Source organism: Opisthocomus hoazin, chromosome 9 (assembly GCF_030867145.1).
Source record: "Opisthocomus hoazin isolate bOpiHoa1 chromosome 9, bOpiHoa1.hap1, whole genome shotgun sequence".
Taxonomy (NCBI): Eukaryota; Metazoa; Chordata; class Aves; order Opisthocomiformes; family Opisthocomidae; genus Opisthocomus; species Opisthocomus hoazin.
The window spans coordinates 36,610,196-36,631,186 of NC_134422.1; the positions used below are offsets into that span (position 1 = coordinate 36,610,196).

Here is a 20,991-nt window from a genome sequence, read left to right on the forward strand (position 1 = left end):
AATGCAGCAAGGGTGCCCCAGGACTCACGCCTGATGTGCATTTCTCGTTAAATACCAGACTCTGCTACAACAATTTCCAAAGCTCTATGGATTATACCTAACTGACAGGCTTTGACAGCCCCTCAGACTTGCCTGCTGCACATCCATCACTCGCAAAGGGAGACAGTACCAAGCTACTCAACTCTACAAAAAATGCCTTTCAACACGCGTAATGAAAGAGGCATCAACTGAACAGGCTTTATACGTGAAAAAGTATAGCTGCCTACACGGAAAATGGATAGTGAAGAAGAAAGTGAGTGAAAAATAATTTCTATCACAAGTAATTGCCTAACTCACCCTAAATGGGAAATTTCTTCATATCTGCAATAAAAAATTCCACTCTTATAAACACAGAATTCTACCAGAGCAAGAACTGAAAACAGGGAATGACCCACCTGAGGCAGCTTGTTGTGAGCGCAGTTCATTCCTCCAATGAAAATCATGTTGGGCATCAAAGGTCTTGGATATTCTAACACAAAATCTAACCTCACGAGCCAAATAGAAGCCTTGCGTAAGAGATCTGGCAGAGTCACATCCCGCTGGAGGAACTCGGAAGCCAGTTTTCCATACGCTTGAAGGATAAAATCACAGAGGAAATAATTTGGAATGTCAAAGATTAGATTCTTCACGCGCTGGAGAAAATTCATGCGGTCTGTAAGTTCTGTGAATCCCCTGGGGACATAAGAAGGTGGATTGGGACATTGAGTGGCGTCAAAATCTAAACCACATGGTATTAGTCGCAAAAAAAACACGGAAGGGACTGCGAGATGCTCAGCCAGAATGGGCCCGCAGGGTAGTGCAGGGTCGGAAAGGATGGCATCAAACTTGCTTTCCTCAAGATATCTGAGAAGCTCCTTGTTGGACAGTAAGTGTGCACAGCTGGAGACAAACAAATCATAGGATCTTTTAATGCCTTGGTATACTTTAAGAAATCTTTCCACAAAAGATGCTTCTTCAGACAAATCTTGTAAAAATGCCTGGAGATTTCCATCCATATCTTCCTTTGTGAAAGGAACTGGGTACATCTTCATAAAAAGATTTTTCGTTGGTTTTATGTGTATATTTATCTCTGGTGCAACGACGACTATTTCATGCCCTTTCTGCCTGAGACTGTCCAACACTTCCCGCATGGTGAACCAAGGACTCCCATCCACACAAGTCACCAGCAGCTTCCCACCGGCAGCCAAACTGAGCACGGACAGGAGCAGAACCAGCGTCGCCGTGGCCTGCGGATGAGCACTAAGCACCGGGGCCATTTCTGCAGCAACCTGGTGAGTGCTGCCCAGAAAGCAAACCACTGGCAGCACTGAAGCAATAGCACCAGCTCCGCACTTTTAAACAACCACCTCTGCTACAGCCAAACTTTTGACCCTTGGAGGTATTTGCTTTGTGGTAAATGAATAATCATTCCTTTGATAAAAGGCTGCATAATAAGCATTCATTCCAGCCAAGTCCACAGGCCGGTGGCAAGTGACACACCTGGTAACGCCCATCTTCTTCTATCAGTGGAACAGTAAGGAGTGCCCCAAGAAGGAGGCAAGGGTGCTTCTGGGTGGGTCTGATTGCTCCCCTCTGGCTGAACCTTTTGCAAGTGCAGGAGATGTGTCACATCCACATCAGCCCTCAGCGTAGCAGAGGCTAATCTCTCCTCTTGGAGAGGCAAGACCTCTCCCATCTCTACCTGCCTCCTTGAAGACTCATCTCTAGGATGCCTGTGGCCCCATAGCAGATGTGGAAGAGCTGTTTAAGGTTACTTCTGGCATGAGAACACTGATGAAGATGGAAATGTGACAAAAAGGATATGTTAAGCATCAAGGGAGTTAAGCTGAGTACTACAAGTTCCTGCAAATGCACAGATGAATGATGGTTCTTAGGAAGTTCACCCATGAGATGTGTGGCAGCCTGAAGAGCTGGACTTGGAATAGCCCCTTGAGGCTGGTGCAGAAGGTGTGCTCTTTTGTTACACAATGTCTGTGTCCACCTCCAGCATGAAAGCTGAAGGAGTTGGAGGATACAGCTGTTCCCTCATCAGCCTGCTAAGACTTCTTCTACAATGTCTTTTCCTCTGAGACATCCTAGATGGGAAAGGTCCACCAACGTCTTATTTTGGGAGCAGTGCTGGGTCCATCTCCTTCCTTTTCTCCCTGATGTTTAGTGGGACACCTGTGCTTCCAGATGCAGGGGCAGCTATTTCACACTGCTTCTGCCTGTACACATCTGCAAGCATGCAGAGCCACTGACTCCCACCTACCTGCCCAGTTAAGCAGCTCCTTGTGAGGCAAGGGGCCTGGCAGAGAATCAGCCCTGCAGCGATTTGAGATTAGGGAAGAGAATGGCACCTTCTCAACCACACTGTGCTGAGGGATGCGCACATGAGCTCTTGTTGGTTCTTGTTGTCAAAATGCTAAGAGCACTTATATTACAGGCATGTAGCAATGCTGATGCTTCCACTGAGGACAATTACTGGCCTAGGATATGCAAACCAAGGTAACGTTTCTTCGGCCGAATCGAGGGATGACTGAAAAGCTGGGCATTGCCGAATCTGATAGGACTCATGATGGAGATGCACTGCTACCCTGTGAGTATGTCCATGCGAAAAACAGGCACTCTGCTGATTGATGGCACCTTCTAAACCAATGTATTTTTTCAGTCTACCGTATTCCAAAATGCAGGAAAATCTTCTTCACAGGTAAAAAATGGCTGAGGAATGAACATCAAGCTTTTCCTGTCCCTTTGGGATGAGCAGCTCCACTGCCTGACTCGTGCCGGGCCAGGGACTTCCATTCACTGGATTTTCTAACAGGCTTCTACACCCAGGGGGAATGTGGGGAAAGAAGGAGTCCTGGTGCAACTGGCCCCCAAAGCTGAGAGGAAAAAACTTCTCATCTGTATCAGTGAAAAAACAAAAGTCGTCTGCCATACACCCATAGGAACACTGATTTCTCTGGAGGGTACTTGGCTGTGAAAGTTACTAGTTCTAAAGAAGATGCTTGCGGACACTGAGACTCTCGTCAGCTTAAGCAGGGCAAAATACATTGTCAAAGCTAAGGAGGATGCCACAGCTGAGACCTAGCAGGCTCTGTCAAGCCATTGTAAACCCGATAGTGGAATTAAGTGCCAGGACAGAACTTGCAGCTTAGATCCCAGAAACCAGCTTTATGCCTATGGGCAACTCACTCCAAGCAGAAGCGCAGTGTGAGCAGCAGTGCTCACGAGATCAGTGAGAGGAGGAGGAGGTTCACAAAGCAAACGTTGCCACGGGCTCTTGCTGCTGCAGCAAGTGAAGTATCTGCCATAGGAAATTGGTTGTTCTCCTACCAGCGGATAGTCAGAGAAGGCTCACAAGCACACAGTCATCCTCTAAGTAAAGACAAAGGTGAAAGAGCCACCCGGGGTTTTCATATAGACAGTTCCCTCATGGCACACAACTTGCACCCTTCCCACCATCTTTTCTTTGTCGTAGCTCTAGCAAACAGTTGCACTCATCAGTTGGTGGCAGGTGTCTGGGGAGAGGTTTCTGAGCAAAGCCATATCAGATGCAGACCTCCTCAAATCTATGTGGAGTTCAGTAGAGCTATACCCATTCAAAACACCACCCCTATGTTTAAAATGTGATACTCAAGATACCGTCACACAAGGCATTACTGGCATGTCTTGGCTAAAGAAGAGCAGTTTGAAGCAGTTTACTATTACTCAGTTAAAGACAATTTTGATACAAAGTTCTCTAGCGAACATGGGAGAAAAAAAATCAGGCATGACCCACCTGAGTTAGCCTCCTGTGAGCACAGTTTACTCCTCCAATTATGATCATATTGGGCATCAGTGGTCTGAGATAGTGGAACACAAAGTCTAATCGCAGAAGCGAAATGGAGGCCTTGTGTAAGAGATCTGGCACAGTCATCCCACTGAAGGAACTCAGAACCCAGTTTTGCATATGGTTGAAAGACAAAATCACGGAGAAAATAATTTAGGTTGTCAAAAATTAGATTCTGCACACGCTAGGGAAAGTTCATGCGGTCTGTAAGGTCTGTGAATGCCCTTGAGACATAAGAAAGGGGATTGGGACATTGACTGGCTTCAGATTCTAAACCACATGGTATTTGGTTCAAAGAAAACACAGAAGGGACAGAGAGATGCTCAGCTGTGATCTGCCTGCATGGTAGCATAGGGTCTGTAAGGACGGCATCAAACTTTCTTTCCTCAAGATATCTGAGAAGCTCTTTGTTGGACAGTAAGTGTGCACAGGTAGAGAGGTACATGTCAGCAGGGCTTTTTTTGTCCATAGATAACTTCAGACAACTCTTTGCACAAAAGATCCTTCTTCTAATATATCCTCTGAATTTGCCTGGAAATTTCCATGCAGCTCTACCTGTGTGAAAGGCACTGGGTACATTTTCAATACAAAATTCTTCTTTGGCTTTATGTGTAAATTTATCTGAGGTTCAACGGCGACTATTTCATGCCTTTTCTGCTGGAGATCGACCAAAACATCCTGCATGCTGAGCCAATGACTCCCATCCACTGGCACCACCAGCAGCTTCCCACCAGCAGCCAAACTGAGCACAGACAGGAGCAGAACCAGCGTCGCCATGACCTGCGCATGAACACTAAGCACCGGGGCCATTTCTGCAGCAACCTGGTGAGTGCTGCCCAGAAAGCAAACCACTGGCAGCACTGAAGCAACAGCACCAGCTCCGCACTTTTAAACACTCGTCTCTGCTACAGCTTTACTTGTGATCCTTGGAGGTATTTGCTCTGTGGTCAATGGATAATCACTGTTTTGGTAAAAGGCTGCATAATAAGTACTAGAGTACTTATTATTTACGATTTACGAGGGCGGGTGTTAAACGTGGGTGCACCAGATAAGCTCCATCTGTGTTTCTATCCAAAGACCTTTGGCAGCCTTATTGCCTTTGAGCAGGATCTGCCAGCCCACCATAGACCCTTCAGGCTCACGGAGACTGAATTTTTCCACAGATCTCCAATGGCCATCACCAAGGCAAAATCTTCTGAGGCCTGCTTGTCAACAGAGACAATGCTTTTTAGCCTGAGAGTCCACAACCTGCCATATTCCTGCTGATACCACCTTTGGAAATACCGGTGTGAAGGAGAAGACAATAGAATTGGGAAAGGAAGAAGTGGGGGTGCCCCAGGACACACGCCTGATGTGCATTTCTCGGGTAATACCAGACCCTTCTACAACAATTTCAAAGCTGGATGGATTACACATAACAGCGAGGCTTTGACAGCCCCTCGGCCTTACCTGTTACACATCCATCACACACAAAGAGAGACAGTACCAAGCTACTCAACTCTACAAAAAATGCCTTTGAACACAGGTAATGAAAAAGGCATCAACTGAACAGACTTCATAAGTGAAAAAGTATAGCTGCCTACACAGAAAATGGAAAGTGAGGAAGAAAGTGAGAGAAAAATAATTTCTTTAACAGGTATTTGCCTAACTCACCCTAAATGGGAAAATGATTCCTATGTGCAATACAAAATTCCACTCTTATAAACACAGAATTCTACCAGAGCAAGAACTGAAAACAGGGAATGACCCACCTGAGGCAGCTTCTTGTGTGCGCAGTTCATTCCTCCAATGAAAATCATGTTGGGCATCAAAGGTCTTGGATAATCTAACACAAAATCTAACCTCATGAGCCAAATAGAAGCCTTGCGTAAGAGATCTGCCACAGTCACATCTCGCTAGAGGAACTGAGAAGCCAGTTTTGCATATGGTTGAAAGAGAAAATCACAGAGGAAAAAATTTGGAATGTCAAAGGTTAGAATCTTCATCCGCTGGAGAAAGTTCATCCTGTCTCCCAGTTCTGTTAATACCCTGGGAATATAAGAAATGGGATTGGGATATTGAGTGGCTTCAGAACCTAAACCACACGGTATTCCTCACAAAAAACATGGAAGGGACTGAAAGATGCTCAGCCAGCATGGGCCCACAGGCTATTACAGGGTCTGTAAGGATGGCATCAAACTTGCTCTCCTCAAGATATCTGAGAAGCTCTTTGTTGGACAGTAAGTGTGCACAGCTGGAGAACGCTATACCAGAGATTCTTTTGATGCCTTGGTAACCTTTAAGAAATCATTCCAAAAAAGATCCTTCTTGAAAAAACTCTTGTAAAAATGCCTGGAAATTTCCATCCATCTCTTCATGTGTGAAAGGAACTGGGTACATTTTTATGACAAAATTCTTCGTTTGCTTTATGTGTAAATTTGTCTCTAGTGCAACGACGACTATTTCATGCCCCTTCTGCCTGAGAGCGTCCAAAACCTCCCACATGCTGAGCCAATGACTCCCATCCACTGGCACCACCAGCAGCTTCCCACCAGCAGCCAAACTGAGCATGGACAGGAGCAGAACCAGCGTCGCCATGGCGTGTGGATTAGCACTAAGCACTGGGGCCATTTCTGCAGCAACCTGGTGAGTGCTGCCCAGAAAGCAAACCCCTGGCAGCACTGAAGCAATAGCACCAGCTCCGCACTTTTAAACACTCATCTCTGCTACAGCCCGACTTGTGATCCTTGGAGGTATTTGCTCTGTGGTAAATGGATAATCATTTGTTTAGTAAAAGGCTGCATAATAAGCATTCATTCCAGCCAAGCCCACAGGCTGCTGGCAAGTGATACACCAGGTAATGCACATCTGCTTCTATCAGAGGAACACAATGGAGTGCCCCAAGAAGGAGGCAGGGGTGCTTCTGGGTGGGTCTCATAGCTTTCCTCTGTCTGAACCTTTTGCAAGTGCAGGAGGTGTGTCACATCCACATCAGCCCTCAGCCTAGCAGACGCTAATCTCTCCCCTGGGCAAGAGCTGTCCCTTCTAGTCTTGAAGACTCATCTCTACTATGCCTTTGCCCCCATCTGGAGATATCGAAAAGCTGTCTAAGGTTACGTCTGGAGTGAGAACACTGATGAAGACAGACATGTGACAAAAAGGATATGTTAAGCATCAAGGGAGTTAAGCAGAGAACTACAAGTTCCTGAAAAGCCACAAATGAATGATGGTTCTTATGAAGTTCACCCATGAGATGTGTGGCAGCCTGAAGAGCTGGACTTGGAATAGCCCCTTGAGGCTGGTGCAGAAGGTGTGCTCTTTTGTTACACAATGACTGTGTCCACCCCCAGCATCAAAGCTGAAGGAGTTGGAGGATACAGCTGTTCCCTCATCAGCCTGTTAAGACTTCTTCTACAATGTCTTTTCCTCTGAGACATCCTAGATGGGAAAGGTCCACCAACGTCTTATTTTGGGAGCAGTGCTGGGTCCATCTCCTTCCTTTTCTCCCTGATGTTTAGTGGGACACCTGTGCTTCCAGATGCAGGGGCAGCTATTTCACACTGCTTCTGCCTGTACACATCTGCAAGCATGCAGAGCCACTGACTCCCACCTACCCGCCCAGTTAAGCAGCTCCTTGTGAGGCAAGGGGCCTGGCAGAGAATCAGCCCTGCAGCGATTTGAGATTAGGGAAGAGAATGGCACCTTCTCAACCACACTGTGCTGAGGGATGCACACATGAGCTCTTGTTGGTTGTTGTTGTCAAAATGCTAAGAGCGCTTATATTACAGGGATGTAGCAATGCTGATGCTTCCACTGAGGATCATTACTGGCCTAGGATATGCAAACCAAGGTAACGTTTCTTCGGCCGAATCGAGGGATGGCTGAAAAGCTGGGCATTGCCGAATCTGATAGGACTCATGATGGAGATGCACTGCTACCCTGCGACTATATCCACCTGCAAATCAAGCACTCTGCTGATTGATGGCACCTTCTAAACCAATGTATTTTTTCAGTCTACCGTATTCCAAAATGCAGGAAAAACTTCTTAACAGATAAAAAATGGCTGAGGACTGAACATGAAGCTTTTCCTGTCCCTTTGGGATGAGCAGCTCCACTGCCTGACTTGTGCCAGGCCAGGGACTTCCATTCAATGGATTTTCTAACAGGCTTCTACACCCAGGGGGAATGAGGGGAAAGAAGGAGTCCTGGTGCAACTGGCATTCAAGACTGAGATGGAAAAACTTCTCCTCCATATCAGTGAAAAAACAAGAGTCTTCTGCCATAAAATCATAGGAACACTGATTTCTCTGGAGGGTACTTGGCTGTGAAAGTTACTAGTTCTAAAGAAGATGTTTGCGGAAGCTGAGACTCTCGTCAGCTTAAGCAGGGCAAAATACATTGTCAAAGCTAAGGAGGATGCCACAGCTGAGACCTAGCAGGTTCTGTCAAGCCATTGTAAACTCGATAGTGGAATTAAATGCCAGGACAGAACTTGCAGCTTAGATCCCAGAAACCAGCTTTATGTCTAAGGACAACTCACACAAAGCAGAAGCACAGTGTGAGCAGCAGTGCCCGCGAGATCAGTGGGAGGAGGAGGAGGTTCACAAAGCAAACGTTGCCATGGGCTCTTGCTGCTGCAGCAAGTGAAGAGAAGAATCTGCCATAGGAAATTGGTTGTTCTTCTCCCAGCGGACAGTCAGAGAAGGCTCACAAGCACACAGTCATCCTCTAAGTAAAGACAAAGGTGAAAGAGCAACCCGGGGTTTTCATATAGACAGTTCCCCCACTGTACACATCTTATGCCCTTCCACTATCTTTTCTTTGTCCTAGCTCTAGCAAAGAGTTGCACTCATCAGTTGGTGACAGGTGTCTGGGGAGAGGTTTCTGAGCAAAGAAATATCAGATTCGGACCTCCACAATTCTATGTGGAGTTCAGTAGAGCTATACCCATTCAAAACACCACTCCTATGTTTACAGTGTGGTACTCAAGATACCATCACACAAGGCATTACTGGCATGTCTTGGCTAAAGAAGAGCAGTTTGACGCAGTGTACTATCACTCAGTTAAACAGAACATTGATATAAAGGTCTCTAGTGAACACAGCAGAACAAAAATCAGACATGACCCACCTGAGTTAGCCTCCTGTGAGCACAGTTCACTCCTCCAGTGATAATCATGTTGGGCATCAATGGTCTGGGATAGAGGAACACAAAGTCTAATCGCAGAAGCCAAATGGAGGCCTTGCGTAAGAGATCTGCCACAGTCACATCCTGCTGGAGGAACTCAGAAGCCAGTTTTGCATATGGTTGAAAGACAAACTCACAGAGGAGATAATTTGGGCTGTCAAATATAACATTCCTCACCCGCTGGAGAAATTTCATGCGGTCTGTAAATGCCTTGGGGACAGAAGAAGGGGGATTGGGACATTGAGTGGCTTTAGATTCTAAAACACACGGTATTTGGTACAAAAAAACCACGGAAGGGACTGAAAGATGCTCAGCGAGGATCTGCCCGCAGGGTAGCATAGGGTCTGTAAGGACCGCATCAAACTTCCACTCCTCAAGATATCTGAGAAGCTCTTTGTTGGACAGTAAGTGTTCACAGGTGCACAGGTATATGGCAGATGTTTTTTATGTCCATTGATAACTTCTGACAACTCTTTCCACAATAGATTCTTCTTCAAATAACTACTCTGACAATGATTGGAAATTTCCATCCATCTCTTCCTGTGAGAAAGGGACTGGGTACATTTTCATGACAAAATTCTTCGTTGGCTTTATGTGTAAATTTATCTCTGGTGCAATGACGACTATTTCATGCCCCTTCTGCATAAGAACGTCCAAAACCTCCCGCATGCTGAGCCAATGACTCCCATCAATTGGCACAACCAGCAGCTTCCCACCAGCAGCCAAACTGAGCACAGACAGGAGCAGAACCAGTGTCGCCATGGCGTGCGGATGAGCACTAAGCACCGGGGCCATTTCTGCAGCAACCTGGTGAGTGCTGCCCAGAAAGCAAACCACTGGCAGCACTGAAGCAATAGCACCAGCTCCGCACTTTTAAACAACCACCTCTGCTACAGCCCGACTTGTGATCCTTGGAGGTATTTGCTCTGTGGTCAATGAATAATCATTCCTTTGATAAAAGGCTGCATTATAAGTACCAGAGTCCAGCAATTTACGAGGGCAGGTGTTAAAAGTGGATACACCAGATAAACCCTATTTATGATTCTATCCAAAAAGCTTTGGCAGCCTTATTGCCTTTGAGCAGGATCTGCCAGCCCACCATAGACCCTTCAGGCTCATGGAGACTGTCTTTTTTTTTGTCAGATCTCCGATGGTCATCACCAATGCAGAATCTTCTGAGGCCTGCCTGTCAGCAGAGGCAGTGCTTTTAAGGCTGAGAGTCTACAACCTGCCATATTCCTGCTGATTCCAGCTTTGGAAATACCCATGTGAAAGAGAAGACAGTATAATTGGGAAAGGAAGCAGTGGTAATGCAGCAAGGGTGCCCCAGGACACACGCCTGATGTGCATTTCTCGGTAAATACCAGACCCTACTAGAACAATTTCCAAAGCTCTATGGATTATACGTAACGGCGAGGCTTTGACAGCCCCTCAGACTTGCCTGCTGCACATCCATCACTCGCAAAGGGAGACAGTACCAAGCTACTCAACTCTACAAAAAATGCCTTTGAACACGCGTAATGAAAGAGGCATCAACTGAACAGGCTTCATAACTGAAAAAGTATAGTTGCCTACACGGAAAATGGAAAGTGAGGAAGAAAGTGAGAGAAAAATAATTTCTTTTACAAGTATTTGCCTAACTCACCTAAATGGGAAATTGATTTCTATCTGCTGTACAAAATTCCACGCTTATAAACACAGAATTCTACCAGAGCAAGAACTGAAAACAGAGAATGACCCACCTGAGGCAGCTTCTTGTGAGCGCAGTTCATTCCTCCAATGAAAATCATGTTGGGCATCAAAGGTCTTGGATAATCTAACACAAAATCTAACCTCACGAGCCAAATAGAAGCCTTGCGTAAGAGATCTGCCACAGTCACATCCCGCTGGAGGAACTCGGAAGCCAGTTTTGCATATGGTTGAAGGATAGAATCACAGAGGAAATAATTTGGAATGTCAAAGATTAGATTCTTCACGCGCTGCAGAAAGTTCATGCTGTCTGCAAGGTCTGTGAATCCCCTGGGGACGTAAGAAGGTGGATTGGGACATTGAGTGGCGTCAATATCTAAAGCACAGGGTATTAGTCGCAAAAAAAACACGGAAGGGACTGAGAGATGCTCAGCCAGGATGGGCCCGCAGGGTAGAAAAGGGTCTGTAATAACGGCATCAAACTTGCTTTCCTCAAGATATCTGAGAAGCTCCTTGTTGGACAGTAAGCGTGCACAGTCGGATAATACCTCATCAGAGACGTTTTTTACACCTTTGTATGCTTTAAGAAATCTTTCCAAAAAAGATCCTTCTTCAAATAAATCTTGTAAAAATGCCTGAAAAACTCCGTCTGACTCTTCCTGTTTGTAAGGAACTGGGTACGTTTTCATAACAAAATTCTCCATTGGCTTAATGTTTAAATTTATATCTGGTGCAACGACGACTATTTCATGCCCCTTCTGCCTGAGTCTGTCCAACACTTCCCGCATGGTGAACCAAGGACTCCCATCCACATATGTTACCAGCACCTTTCCACCAGCAGCCAAACTGAGCACAGACAGGAGCAGAACCAGCGTCGCTGTGACCTGCGGATGAGCACTAAGCACCGGGGCCATTTCTGCAGCAACCTGGTGAGTGCTGCCCAGAAAGCAAACCACTGGCAGCACTGAAGCAATAGCACCAGCTCCGCACTTTTAAACACTCATCTCTGCTACAGCCTAACTTGTGATCCTTGGAGATATTTGCTCTGTGGTAAATGAATAATCATTCCTTTGATAAAAGGCTGCATAATAAGCATTCATTCCAGCCAAGTCCACAGGCCGGTGGCAAGTGACACACCAGGTAACGCCCATCTTCTTCTATCAGAGGAACAGTAAGGAGTGCCCCAAGAAGGAGGCAAGGGTGCTTCTGGGTGGGTCTCATAGCTTCCCTTTGGCTGAACCTTTTGCAAGTGCAGGAGATGTGTCACATCCACATCAATGCTCAGCCCAGCAGGGGCTACTCCCTCCCCTGCTCAAGAGCTGTCCCATCTCTCCCTCTCTCCTTGAAGACTCATCTCTAGGATGCCTGTGGCCCCATAGCAGATGTGGAAGAGATGTTTAAGATGGTTTCTAGACTGCAAAGACTGATGATGGTGGAAGTGTAACCAGGGTGATAGAATCAGTTGACTATAACCTTGAACAGTGCTGCTATGTCCCTGGTACAGCCCGACCCACCTAGACATTAGGTCTTGGAACAGAGGGTCTAGTCTCTAGGTAATCATTAACGCTAACCATAGTGGGTAACTGTGTTTTTGTCAAGAGAAATGATGGAGTGTGGTTCTGTGAAACAGACTGAAGAAACTGACCAGGTTTGCCAAGATTGCGAGCCAAGCAGGTAAAAGGTAATTCCGGCAGGGGGAGATCGCGACCACCGACTCACTGACCCCCTACTCAAGTAATACCACCTACTCAAAAAGGAACAATGGAAGAGGGTAACTAAGTCTGCGCAACAATTTACGTAAGAAGCAAGAAAAGTTTACACCAATCGCCAAAGAGAATAATATTGAATATGCATGAATAAAATAAATATGTATATTTTTGATCTATATAAACTGCACGAAAAAGGTATGAGGTATGCATGTTTGGTGGAATTATCCCCCGTGCATCCAGCGCTGCAATAAAGAATGCCTGCCTTTTAACACTACATTGGTGTAACGAGGTTTTATTCCCGGATTTTTGGTGACAGTTTCTGGCGTCCCAGATGGGACCCCATTTGTGAGTACCAACGGATCCGTGGGATCACTGGACCTCCAGCCAGCATCGAGAGTTTCTCAAGGAGAACCTCTGATCACCGGACCGAAAGATTCCAAGTAAGTCCCCTGGAAATTAACTAAGGCATTCTTTTAGCAAGTAACAGAGCTCTTGGTGGGACGTGGGTTAAAGTCCCACAGGAGGTCAGTTAGAGTCCCACTGAAGCCTGCTCGTAAGTCACAGTGAAAGCCATGCAGAGTTGGGCTAAAAAGATACCTCTGTTGGAAAGTCTCTGCTCAGTGAAAGCCGGTGGAGTGGGGCCCAAGGGGGGAGTCTTCAACAGGGGGGGGTGAAGTCTCCAAGATTGGGATCTCCGGCAGGGAGCTGGGATCCCAGAGGGAGCTCCAACAAGGGTTGGGGTCCCTCTGACTAGTGCCTGTTATAGTGCACAATCACAACCACTGGTCGTTTGGGAGATGGGCACATTTCTGAGTAAAAAGCCCATCCCACGGGGTACACCTTTGGGATGTATTCTGAAACACTGGAAAGATCTGGGGGGTGATCCTTTGACTCAGAAGAAATTGATTGAGTACTGCAGTCATTGGTGGCCAAAGTATACCTTGGAAAGTAGGGAAAAATGGCCAGGGAATGGGACACTATGTTATAACACCATCTTGCAAATAATGTTGTTTTGTAAAAGGAAAGGTAAATGACGTAATATATGCAGATCTGTTTTTCACACTGATAAATCATCCGGAGTGGCAGAAGCAGTGTGGGATACATCCACATGATTCTGTGGTGATGGTTTTAAAGAAAGGAAAATCTGAAGAGGATTTTTAAAAGTGTTGTTCTGCTTGTAGTATTGGTAAAAGGTGTTTAAAATATGGACTTGAGGAAGATTATGTTAAGTTAATGATTGTACCTTGCCGGAGATGGGGAGATGATCAAGAGGATCAAAATTTGGAAGCTGATAATCCTTCTGCTTCTCCTATGGGAGGAGGGACAGGGGGATTCAGCCCGGTTTCAGGAAGGACACGGGGAAGGATGGGGGGGGGGGGGTGGCTGAACCGGCTCCCTCCAAGCTCCTCTCCGGGAAGCGTAGGGACTAATGGTCCAGTAGTAGTGAACGTTCTGTTTTCAATAACTGATTTAAGGTCACGGAAAGAGGTTGCAGGTACATATCGGGAGGACCCTGAAAGGGTAGTGAAGGTTATTGAAACAAAAATTAGAACCCAAGACCCTGACTGGAATGATATGCAAGTGATATTGGACACTTTGCTCGATGATACTGATAAGAGAATGGTATTGAATGCTTCTAGAAAACAGGTAGAGGGAGCGCATGCTCACAGGGATTTACAGGGAACAGTGGATCAGAATTTCCCATCCTCAGATCTTGAATGGGACCCAAATCAGCTGGGACCCAGGGGAATGTTAACTAGATATCAAAGGTGGATTTTATTTGGTGTTAAGCATGCGATGCCAAAAGCAATAAATTGGTCAAAAATCTATGAGGTGAGACAAGAACTAAATGAGTCCCTTTCAGCCTTTATGGAGAGACTGAAGGAGACTGCCCGAAAATATACTAATTTGGATCCAGAAAAGCCAGAAGAAGCAACACAGTTGGCCTCCATATTTATGGGTCAATCGGCCCCTGATATTAGAAAGAAGCTCCAGAAATTAGAAGGACCTGAATCGAGAGATTTGGGTAAGATGCTTGAAATAGCTTGGACTGTGTATAATAATAGAGAGAAAGAAAAGGAAGTGAGACAAGCGCGGAGGGATGGAAAATTATTAGCAGCCTTAACTGAAAATAACAGAAGGGGTAGGGGAAGAGAACGAGAAATAAATGTTGGAGAAAGAGGGAAGGTGAATCTCCGATTGGCACGAGATCAGTGTGCTGTTTGTAGGGAAAGCAGGCACTGGAAAAGGGAATGTCCTAAAGCTGGAGAATTAGATCCGACTCTCCGTGCAATCAAGCTGATCACTCTGGATGAGGAATCATGAAGAGGACAGGGGGAGTCAACCCTAGCTGAACCCGTGGTTACATTGAAGCTAGGGAATGAGGAAGTAGAATTTTAGTAGATACAGGGGCCACTTATTCAGTATTAAACACATGTAAAGGGAAATGTAGTCATAAATTTGTAGATGTTGTTGGTGCGACAGGGCAAAGAGAAAATAGGCCTTTTTTAGAGCTGTTGAAATTCAGAATGGGAAAACAGTGGGTAACTCATCAGTTTCTATATATGCCTGAATGTCCATTGCCTTTGTTAGGAAGAGATTTATTAAGCAAATTAGAGGCACAAATCACTTTTAAAAATGGGGAAATTGAATTATTGATACCAGAATCAAAAGCCGTAGAGGCGAGAGTGTTTATGTTACAGGATTCTTTTAAGGAGAAGCAAATTCCAGAAGAGGTGGAAAACGCAGTAATCCCCTTGGTTTGGGCAAATGAAGTTTCGGGACGGTCCAAATTGGCAGAACCGGTAAAAGTGACCTTAAAACCTGGATCCAAACCGGTAAGACAAAAACAATATCCTATTAAGTGGGAGGGTCGAAAAGGATTAGAGGGGTTAATCACTAAATTTTTGGATTATGGACTTTTGGTAAAATGCGAGTCAGAATATAACACTCCTATATTACCGGTAAGGAAATCTGGAGGAAAAGAATATCGACTAGTCCAGGATTTAAGAGCTATAAATCAGATAGTTCAAGATATACATCCAGTAGTAGCCAATCCCTATACTTTACTGACATCTCTGAAAGAGGAACATACATGGTTTACTGTACTAGATTTAAAGGATGCCTTCTTTTGCATACCTCTAGATATACAAAGTCAAAGCATATTTGCTTTTGAATGGGAGAGCCCTGCAACAGGACAAAAGATGCAATTGACATGGACTGTACTTCCACAAGGATTCGAAAATAGCCCCACAATATTTGGAAATCAGTTGTCAAAAGAATTAGAAATATGGAAGAAACAGAACCAGGAAAAGGGAACATTGTTGCAATATGTGGATGATATTCTGATAGCAGCAGAGAGCAAGGAAGAATGTTTTGAAATTACTATCAGTTTATTGAATTTTCTGGGCCAAGGGGGATACAGAGTTTCCAAAAATAAGGCCCAGATAGGAAAAGAAGCAGTGATTTATTTGGGATTTGAAATATCTCAAGGGCAAAGACAATTAGGCAATGAGAGAAAAGAAGCCATTTGTCAAATCCCAGAACCCAACAGTCCAAAGGAGCTGAGAGCTTTCTTGGGGATGTTTGGATGGTGTTGACTTTGGATTCCAAACTATGGACTATATGTGAAACCACTCTATGAAGCTTTAAGAGAATCCAAAGACTTGTATCTGACATGGACACCTGAACGCCAAAAATCATTTAGGGAACTTAAAAAGGCATTGATGATGGCCCCTGCCTTGGGTTTACCTGATCTAAGTTTACCTGATCTAATCAAACCTTTTAAGCTGTTTGTACATGACAGGCAACACCTGGCCCTTGGAGTGCTCGCACAATGTCTGGGGTCCTGGAAGTGACCAGCAGGATACTTCTCTAAACAACTTGACAACGTGAGTAAAGGATGGCCGGGATGTTTACGTGCTGTGGCAGCAACGGTATTGCTAATTCAGGAAGCACGAAAATTGATTATGAGCCAAAAGATGGTGGTATATGTACCACACATTGTGGTAACTGTTTTAGAACAAAAGGGAGGTCATTGGCTATCCCCCAGCAGAATGCTGAAATATCAGGTTGTCTTGCTGGAACAAGACGATGTGGAATTAAAAACCACAACTATTGTAAATCCAGCAATGTTTCTGTCGATGGAAAATCCAACAGAAAGTCTAGAACATGACTGCCTGCTAACTGTTGAACAAGTCTATTCCAGCAGATCGGACCTGAAAGATGAACCTCTGGAAAATCCTGATTTGGAGTTATTTACGGATGAGATCAGCTTTGTGAAAGAAGGAAGATGAACAGCCGGATATGCTGTTGTCACCACCACCGAGGCACTGGAGTCAGGAACACTACCTGCAAATACCTCGGCACAGAAAGCAGAACTGGTGGCGTTGAAGCAAGCCTTGCGAATGGCAGAAGGAAAAAGGGTAAATATACAGACTGATTCCAAATCTGCAGCTGGCGTGATTCATGCTCATGGGGCTATCTGGAAAGAAAGAGGACTGCACTCAGCCCGAGGATCATCGATAAAACATAAAGAAGAAAACCTCCAGCTCTTAGAAGAGGTGCAGAAGCCAAAAGGAAGTGGCGGTAATGCATTGCAAAGCTCATCAATTTGGTCAGACAGCTGTAAACATACGTAATCGATTGGCGGACAAAACAGCAAAGGAGGCTGCAGAACGAGGTATCCTTGCACTAGTATCAGTAAAACAGATTAAAATCCTGAATCTGAAACCAAAATGTAGTAAATTGGATGAACAATTGACAGAACAATTAAAAGTATCACAAAATACAGAAGGGTGGTGGGTAACGCCAGAAAAGCAGGTAATAGTAACCCCGCAAGTTATGTTAGAACTTGCGAAAGAAAAGCATGCGCAGACACATTGGGGTGTAGATGCTATGGTCTCGAGTTTAAAATCATCTGTAGTGTGTGTACAAATGACGGGAATAATTAAATCAATAGTGGCTAAGTGTCCAATTTGTCTCAAAAATAATCCCTTAAATCGGAAAAAGGCACCCTTAGGACTTAAGAAGCAAGGTAACTCCCCAGGAGACTATTGGCAGGTTGATTCTTCTGAATTTCCCAGGCAAAATAGATTTGAGTATTTATTAGTATTGATTGATACATTCTCTGGATGGCCAGAAGCCTTTCCTTGTCGCACCAGCAAAGCAAGAGAAGTGGTTAAAATATTGTTAAAAGAAATAACACCAAGGTTTGGAGTACCAATAGGCATGTCTTCTGATAGGGGACCACATTTTGTAGCAGAAATAGTTCAACAAGTAAGTAAAATTTTAGGAATAAATTGGGATTTGCATATCCCCTGGAGGCCACAATCAAGTGGGAAAATTGAAAGGATGAACCAAACATTAAAAAGACAAATAAGTAAGATTTCTCAAGAAGTATCTTTAAAATGGCCACAAGCCTTACCATTAGCACTCCTGAGAATCAGAATCCAACCAAGATCTAAAGATGGTGTATGTCCATACAAAATCTTGTATGGCAGACCTTATCAAACTCTTAATCCCAGGGGATATGAGAGCAGCACGGGAAACAGCTTTAAAAATTTATTTGATTTCTTTAGGAAAAACCCTCAAAGCACTCCGAAAATACATTGTGCTGACCAGATCGCTTGCTTTGGATACACGTGTTCATCAGTAACAACCAGGAGATTTTGTGTACATAAGAACTTGGTACTCTGAACCACTGCAGGAGAAGTGGAAGGGACCTTTCCAGGTACTGTTAATAACTTACACTGCTATCAAAGCAGAAGGATTGGAACCTTGGATACACTATACTCGAGTGAAGAAGGCCCCTTCATAGAGAATCATCAATACAGATCCAGAGACTGCAAAACTGATCTTAAAATATATCTAAAAGAGGAGGCTATCATTGTAAAATATGGAAAGAATTAATTCTGATTTGGAAACTGATGATGATGGGAGCATTGTTTAAAGTATTAAAAGTGAAAACAAGAAGTAAAGATCTGCTGTCAATAAAAGCAGAACAGTTAATATACTTCCCAAGAACTCTGGAAGAAAATTGGCTCGACAAAATTTTCAATGGATTGGGGTGGAATCTGAGTTCTTGGGTAAAATCCTTAATTAGTACTGGGCTACATTTGTTAATCATCTTTTTACTGATATTACTCATTTATTATTGTTTAAAAAGGAACTCATCAATAAAACAGCCTTCAATTGAACGATTATTCAGACAGTAGCCAACAGACAAAATTTAAGTGATTCGGTCACGACGCTCCCACCACCATATAGTGGATAGTGGATAATTCAATTGTTATAACATCATTATTGACAGTAGAGTATTCAATTAGTGTATAACTAAAATATAATTTAGGATAGAAGTATTGAAAAAATGGTTATTTCCAAACTTCCAAAGGGAGGAAATGTAACCAGGGCAATAGAATCAGTTGACCATAACCTTGAACAGTGCTGCTATGTCCCTGGTACAGCCCGACCCACCTAGACATTAGGTCTTGGAACAGAGGGTCTAGTCTCTAGGTAACCATTAACGCTAACCATAGTGGGTAACTGTGTTTTTGTCAAGAGAAATGATGGAGTGTGGTTCTGTGAAACAGACTGAAGAGACTGACCGGGTTTGCCAAGATTGCGAGCCAAGCAGGTAAAAGGTAATTCCGGCAGGGGGAGATCGCGACCACCAATGCACTGACCCCCTACTCAAGTAATACCACCTACTCAAAAAGGAACAATAGAAGAGGGTAACTGAGTCTGTGCAACAACTTACGTAAGAAGCAAGAAAAGTTTACACCAATCGCCAAAGAGAATAATATTGAATATGCATGAATAAAATAAATATGTATATTTTTGATCTATATAAACTGCACGAAAAAGGTATGAGGTATGCATGTTTGGTGGAAATGTCCTCCGTGCATCCAGCGCTGCAATAAAGAATGCCTGCCTTTTAACAATACATTGGTGTAACGAGGTTTTATTCCCAGTTTTTCGGTGACAGAAGCACGATGCCTGGTTTTTCTGCAGGAAACATCACCCACACTAGGCACTCCTTCCAGCGTCTGGGACCTGCCTCAGGGGATGCAGGGCTCGCTTTGTGAGCTCAGAGGACAGAGAAGAGATATCTGAACACTCCTTGAGGGGGATTTTCCATGAAACACTTCAGGGCCTAATTCTAGCTTCTTTTTTGTCACTGGCAAATCTTGGCTGGTGTCCAGCAGCAGTGGAGTTGCATAAATGCTCAGGTGGAAAATTACAGTGTGCATGAGGATGTCTGTAAGACGCCACAGCCACCTCCACCACCTGGAGATGGGTTGTATTCCCCAGGCAGCCTTGGTGACCTCACCCCAAGGCACAGGCATCTGAATAATATGACTGAAGAGACAGCCAGGGCACTAAAAAGAAAAGCTCAACTCTCCAGGCTCTACCACAGAGCAGCAGAGGAGGCTCTCCAGTAAGAACTGTGTGTATTGCTATCTTCTATGTCCAAGGCACCCAAAGCACATGCCACATCTGAAAGGTTAGCACAATTACCAAGGCTGCATCCGTCCCCTGAGTGCTAGCCGTGCTGTGCTGGACATGTCGAAGCAGACCCCCCTCCATTGCTCCATTCATTAGGACTGAGTTTTTGAGCCTGGGAAGAGCTTTTAAGGTTTTGTGGGCCATCCCATGGGAACTCCTTATAAGAGAAATCCAGCAGTTTGTCGGACTGTCCACAAATTCTGACAATCCCTTAGGCCAGTGCATACAATGTCTCATCATAGATCTTGACTGGAAGAACCTAGAGTTTCTCTTCAACTGAGCATACTTTAAAAATGAAAAGATACAGTTGCCTACACAGAAAATGGAAAGTGAGGAAGAAAGTGAGAGAAAAATAATTTCTTTCACAAGTATTTGCCCAAGCCACCCTACACGGGAAATTGATTCCTATCTGGATCACCACCGCAGTGATTTGAGATTAGGGAAGAAAATGGCACCTTCTCAACCACACTGTGCTGAGGGATGCACATGTAAGCTCTTGTTGGTTCTTGTTGTCAAAAAGTTAAGAGCACTTATATTATACACATGTAGCAATGCTTATGCTTCCACTGAGGACCATTACTGGCCTAGGATATGCAAACCAAGGTAACGTTTTTTTAGCTGAATCGAGGGATGGCTGAAAAGCTGGGCATTGCCAAATCTGATAGGATGGATGAAGGAGATGCACTGCTACTCTGTGACTGTATCCACCTGCAAATCAAGCACTCTGCTGATTGATGGCACCTTCTAAACCAACGTATGTTTGGAGACTACCGTATTCCAAAACGCAGGAAAAACTTCTTAAAAGATAAAATATGGCTGAGGAATGAACATCAAGCTTTTCCTGTCCCTTTGGGATGAGCAGCTCCACTGCCTGACTTGTGCCAGGCCAGGGACTTCCATTCACTGGATTTTCTAACAGGCTTCTACAGCCGGGGGGATCTTAGGGAAAGAAGGAGTCCTGGTGCAACTGGCATTCAAGACTGAGATGGAAAAACTTCTCCTCCGTGTCAGTGAAAAAACAAGAGTCTTCTGCCATAAAACCATAGGAACACTGATTTCTCTGGAGGG

The 20,991-nt window shown here is 44.6% G+C and overlaps 2 protein-coding genes and 2 pseudogenes across 5 annotated transcripts in view; all 4 read right to left on the bottom strand.

The window, feature by feature from the left end:
- LOC104327544 (UDP-glucuronosyltransferase 1A1) overlaps positions 1–20,991 on the bottom strand; it is a 74,602-nt gene that overhangs the window by 26,107 nt on the left and 27,504 nt on the right. Inside the window, exon 1 of one of the 4 annotated variants that reach the window (XM_075429626.1) lies at positions 435–1,334. The exons of the other annotated variants lie outside the window; for them this stretch is intronic. Coding sequence (XP_075285741.1) covers positions 435–1,295 — 861 coding nt within the window. The 5' untranslated portion in view covers positions 1,296–1,334. Of the gene's footprint in view, positions 1–434; positions 1,335–20,991 lie in introns of those variants that run through there. 4 annotated transcript variants of the gene reach the window in all.
- Positions 3,263–4,663, bottom strand: LOC142362421 (UDP-glucuronosyltransferase 1A1-like; annotated as a pseudogene).
- On the bottom strand, positions 5,527–6,463 carry LOC142362420 (UDP-glucuronosyltransferase 1A1-like; annotated as a pseudogene).
- LOC104337109 (UDP-glucuronosyltransferase 1A1-like) lies at positions 8,652–11,734 on the bottom strand. The gene is made up of 2 exons (XM_075430893.1): positions 10,762–11,734; positions 8,652–9,026 (listed from the first exon to the last, which is right to left on the bottom strand). Exons 1-2 carry the CDS (start codon positions 11,620–11,622, stop codon positions 8,889–8,891), a joined length of 999 nt encoding a protein of 332 aa, XP_075287008.1. The 5' UTR covers positions 11,623–11,734; the 3' UTR covers positions 8,652–8,888.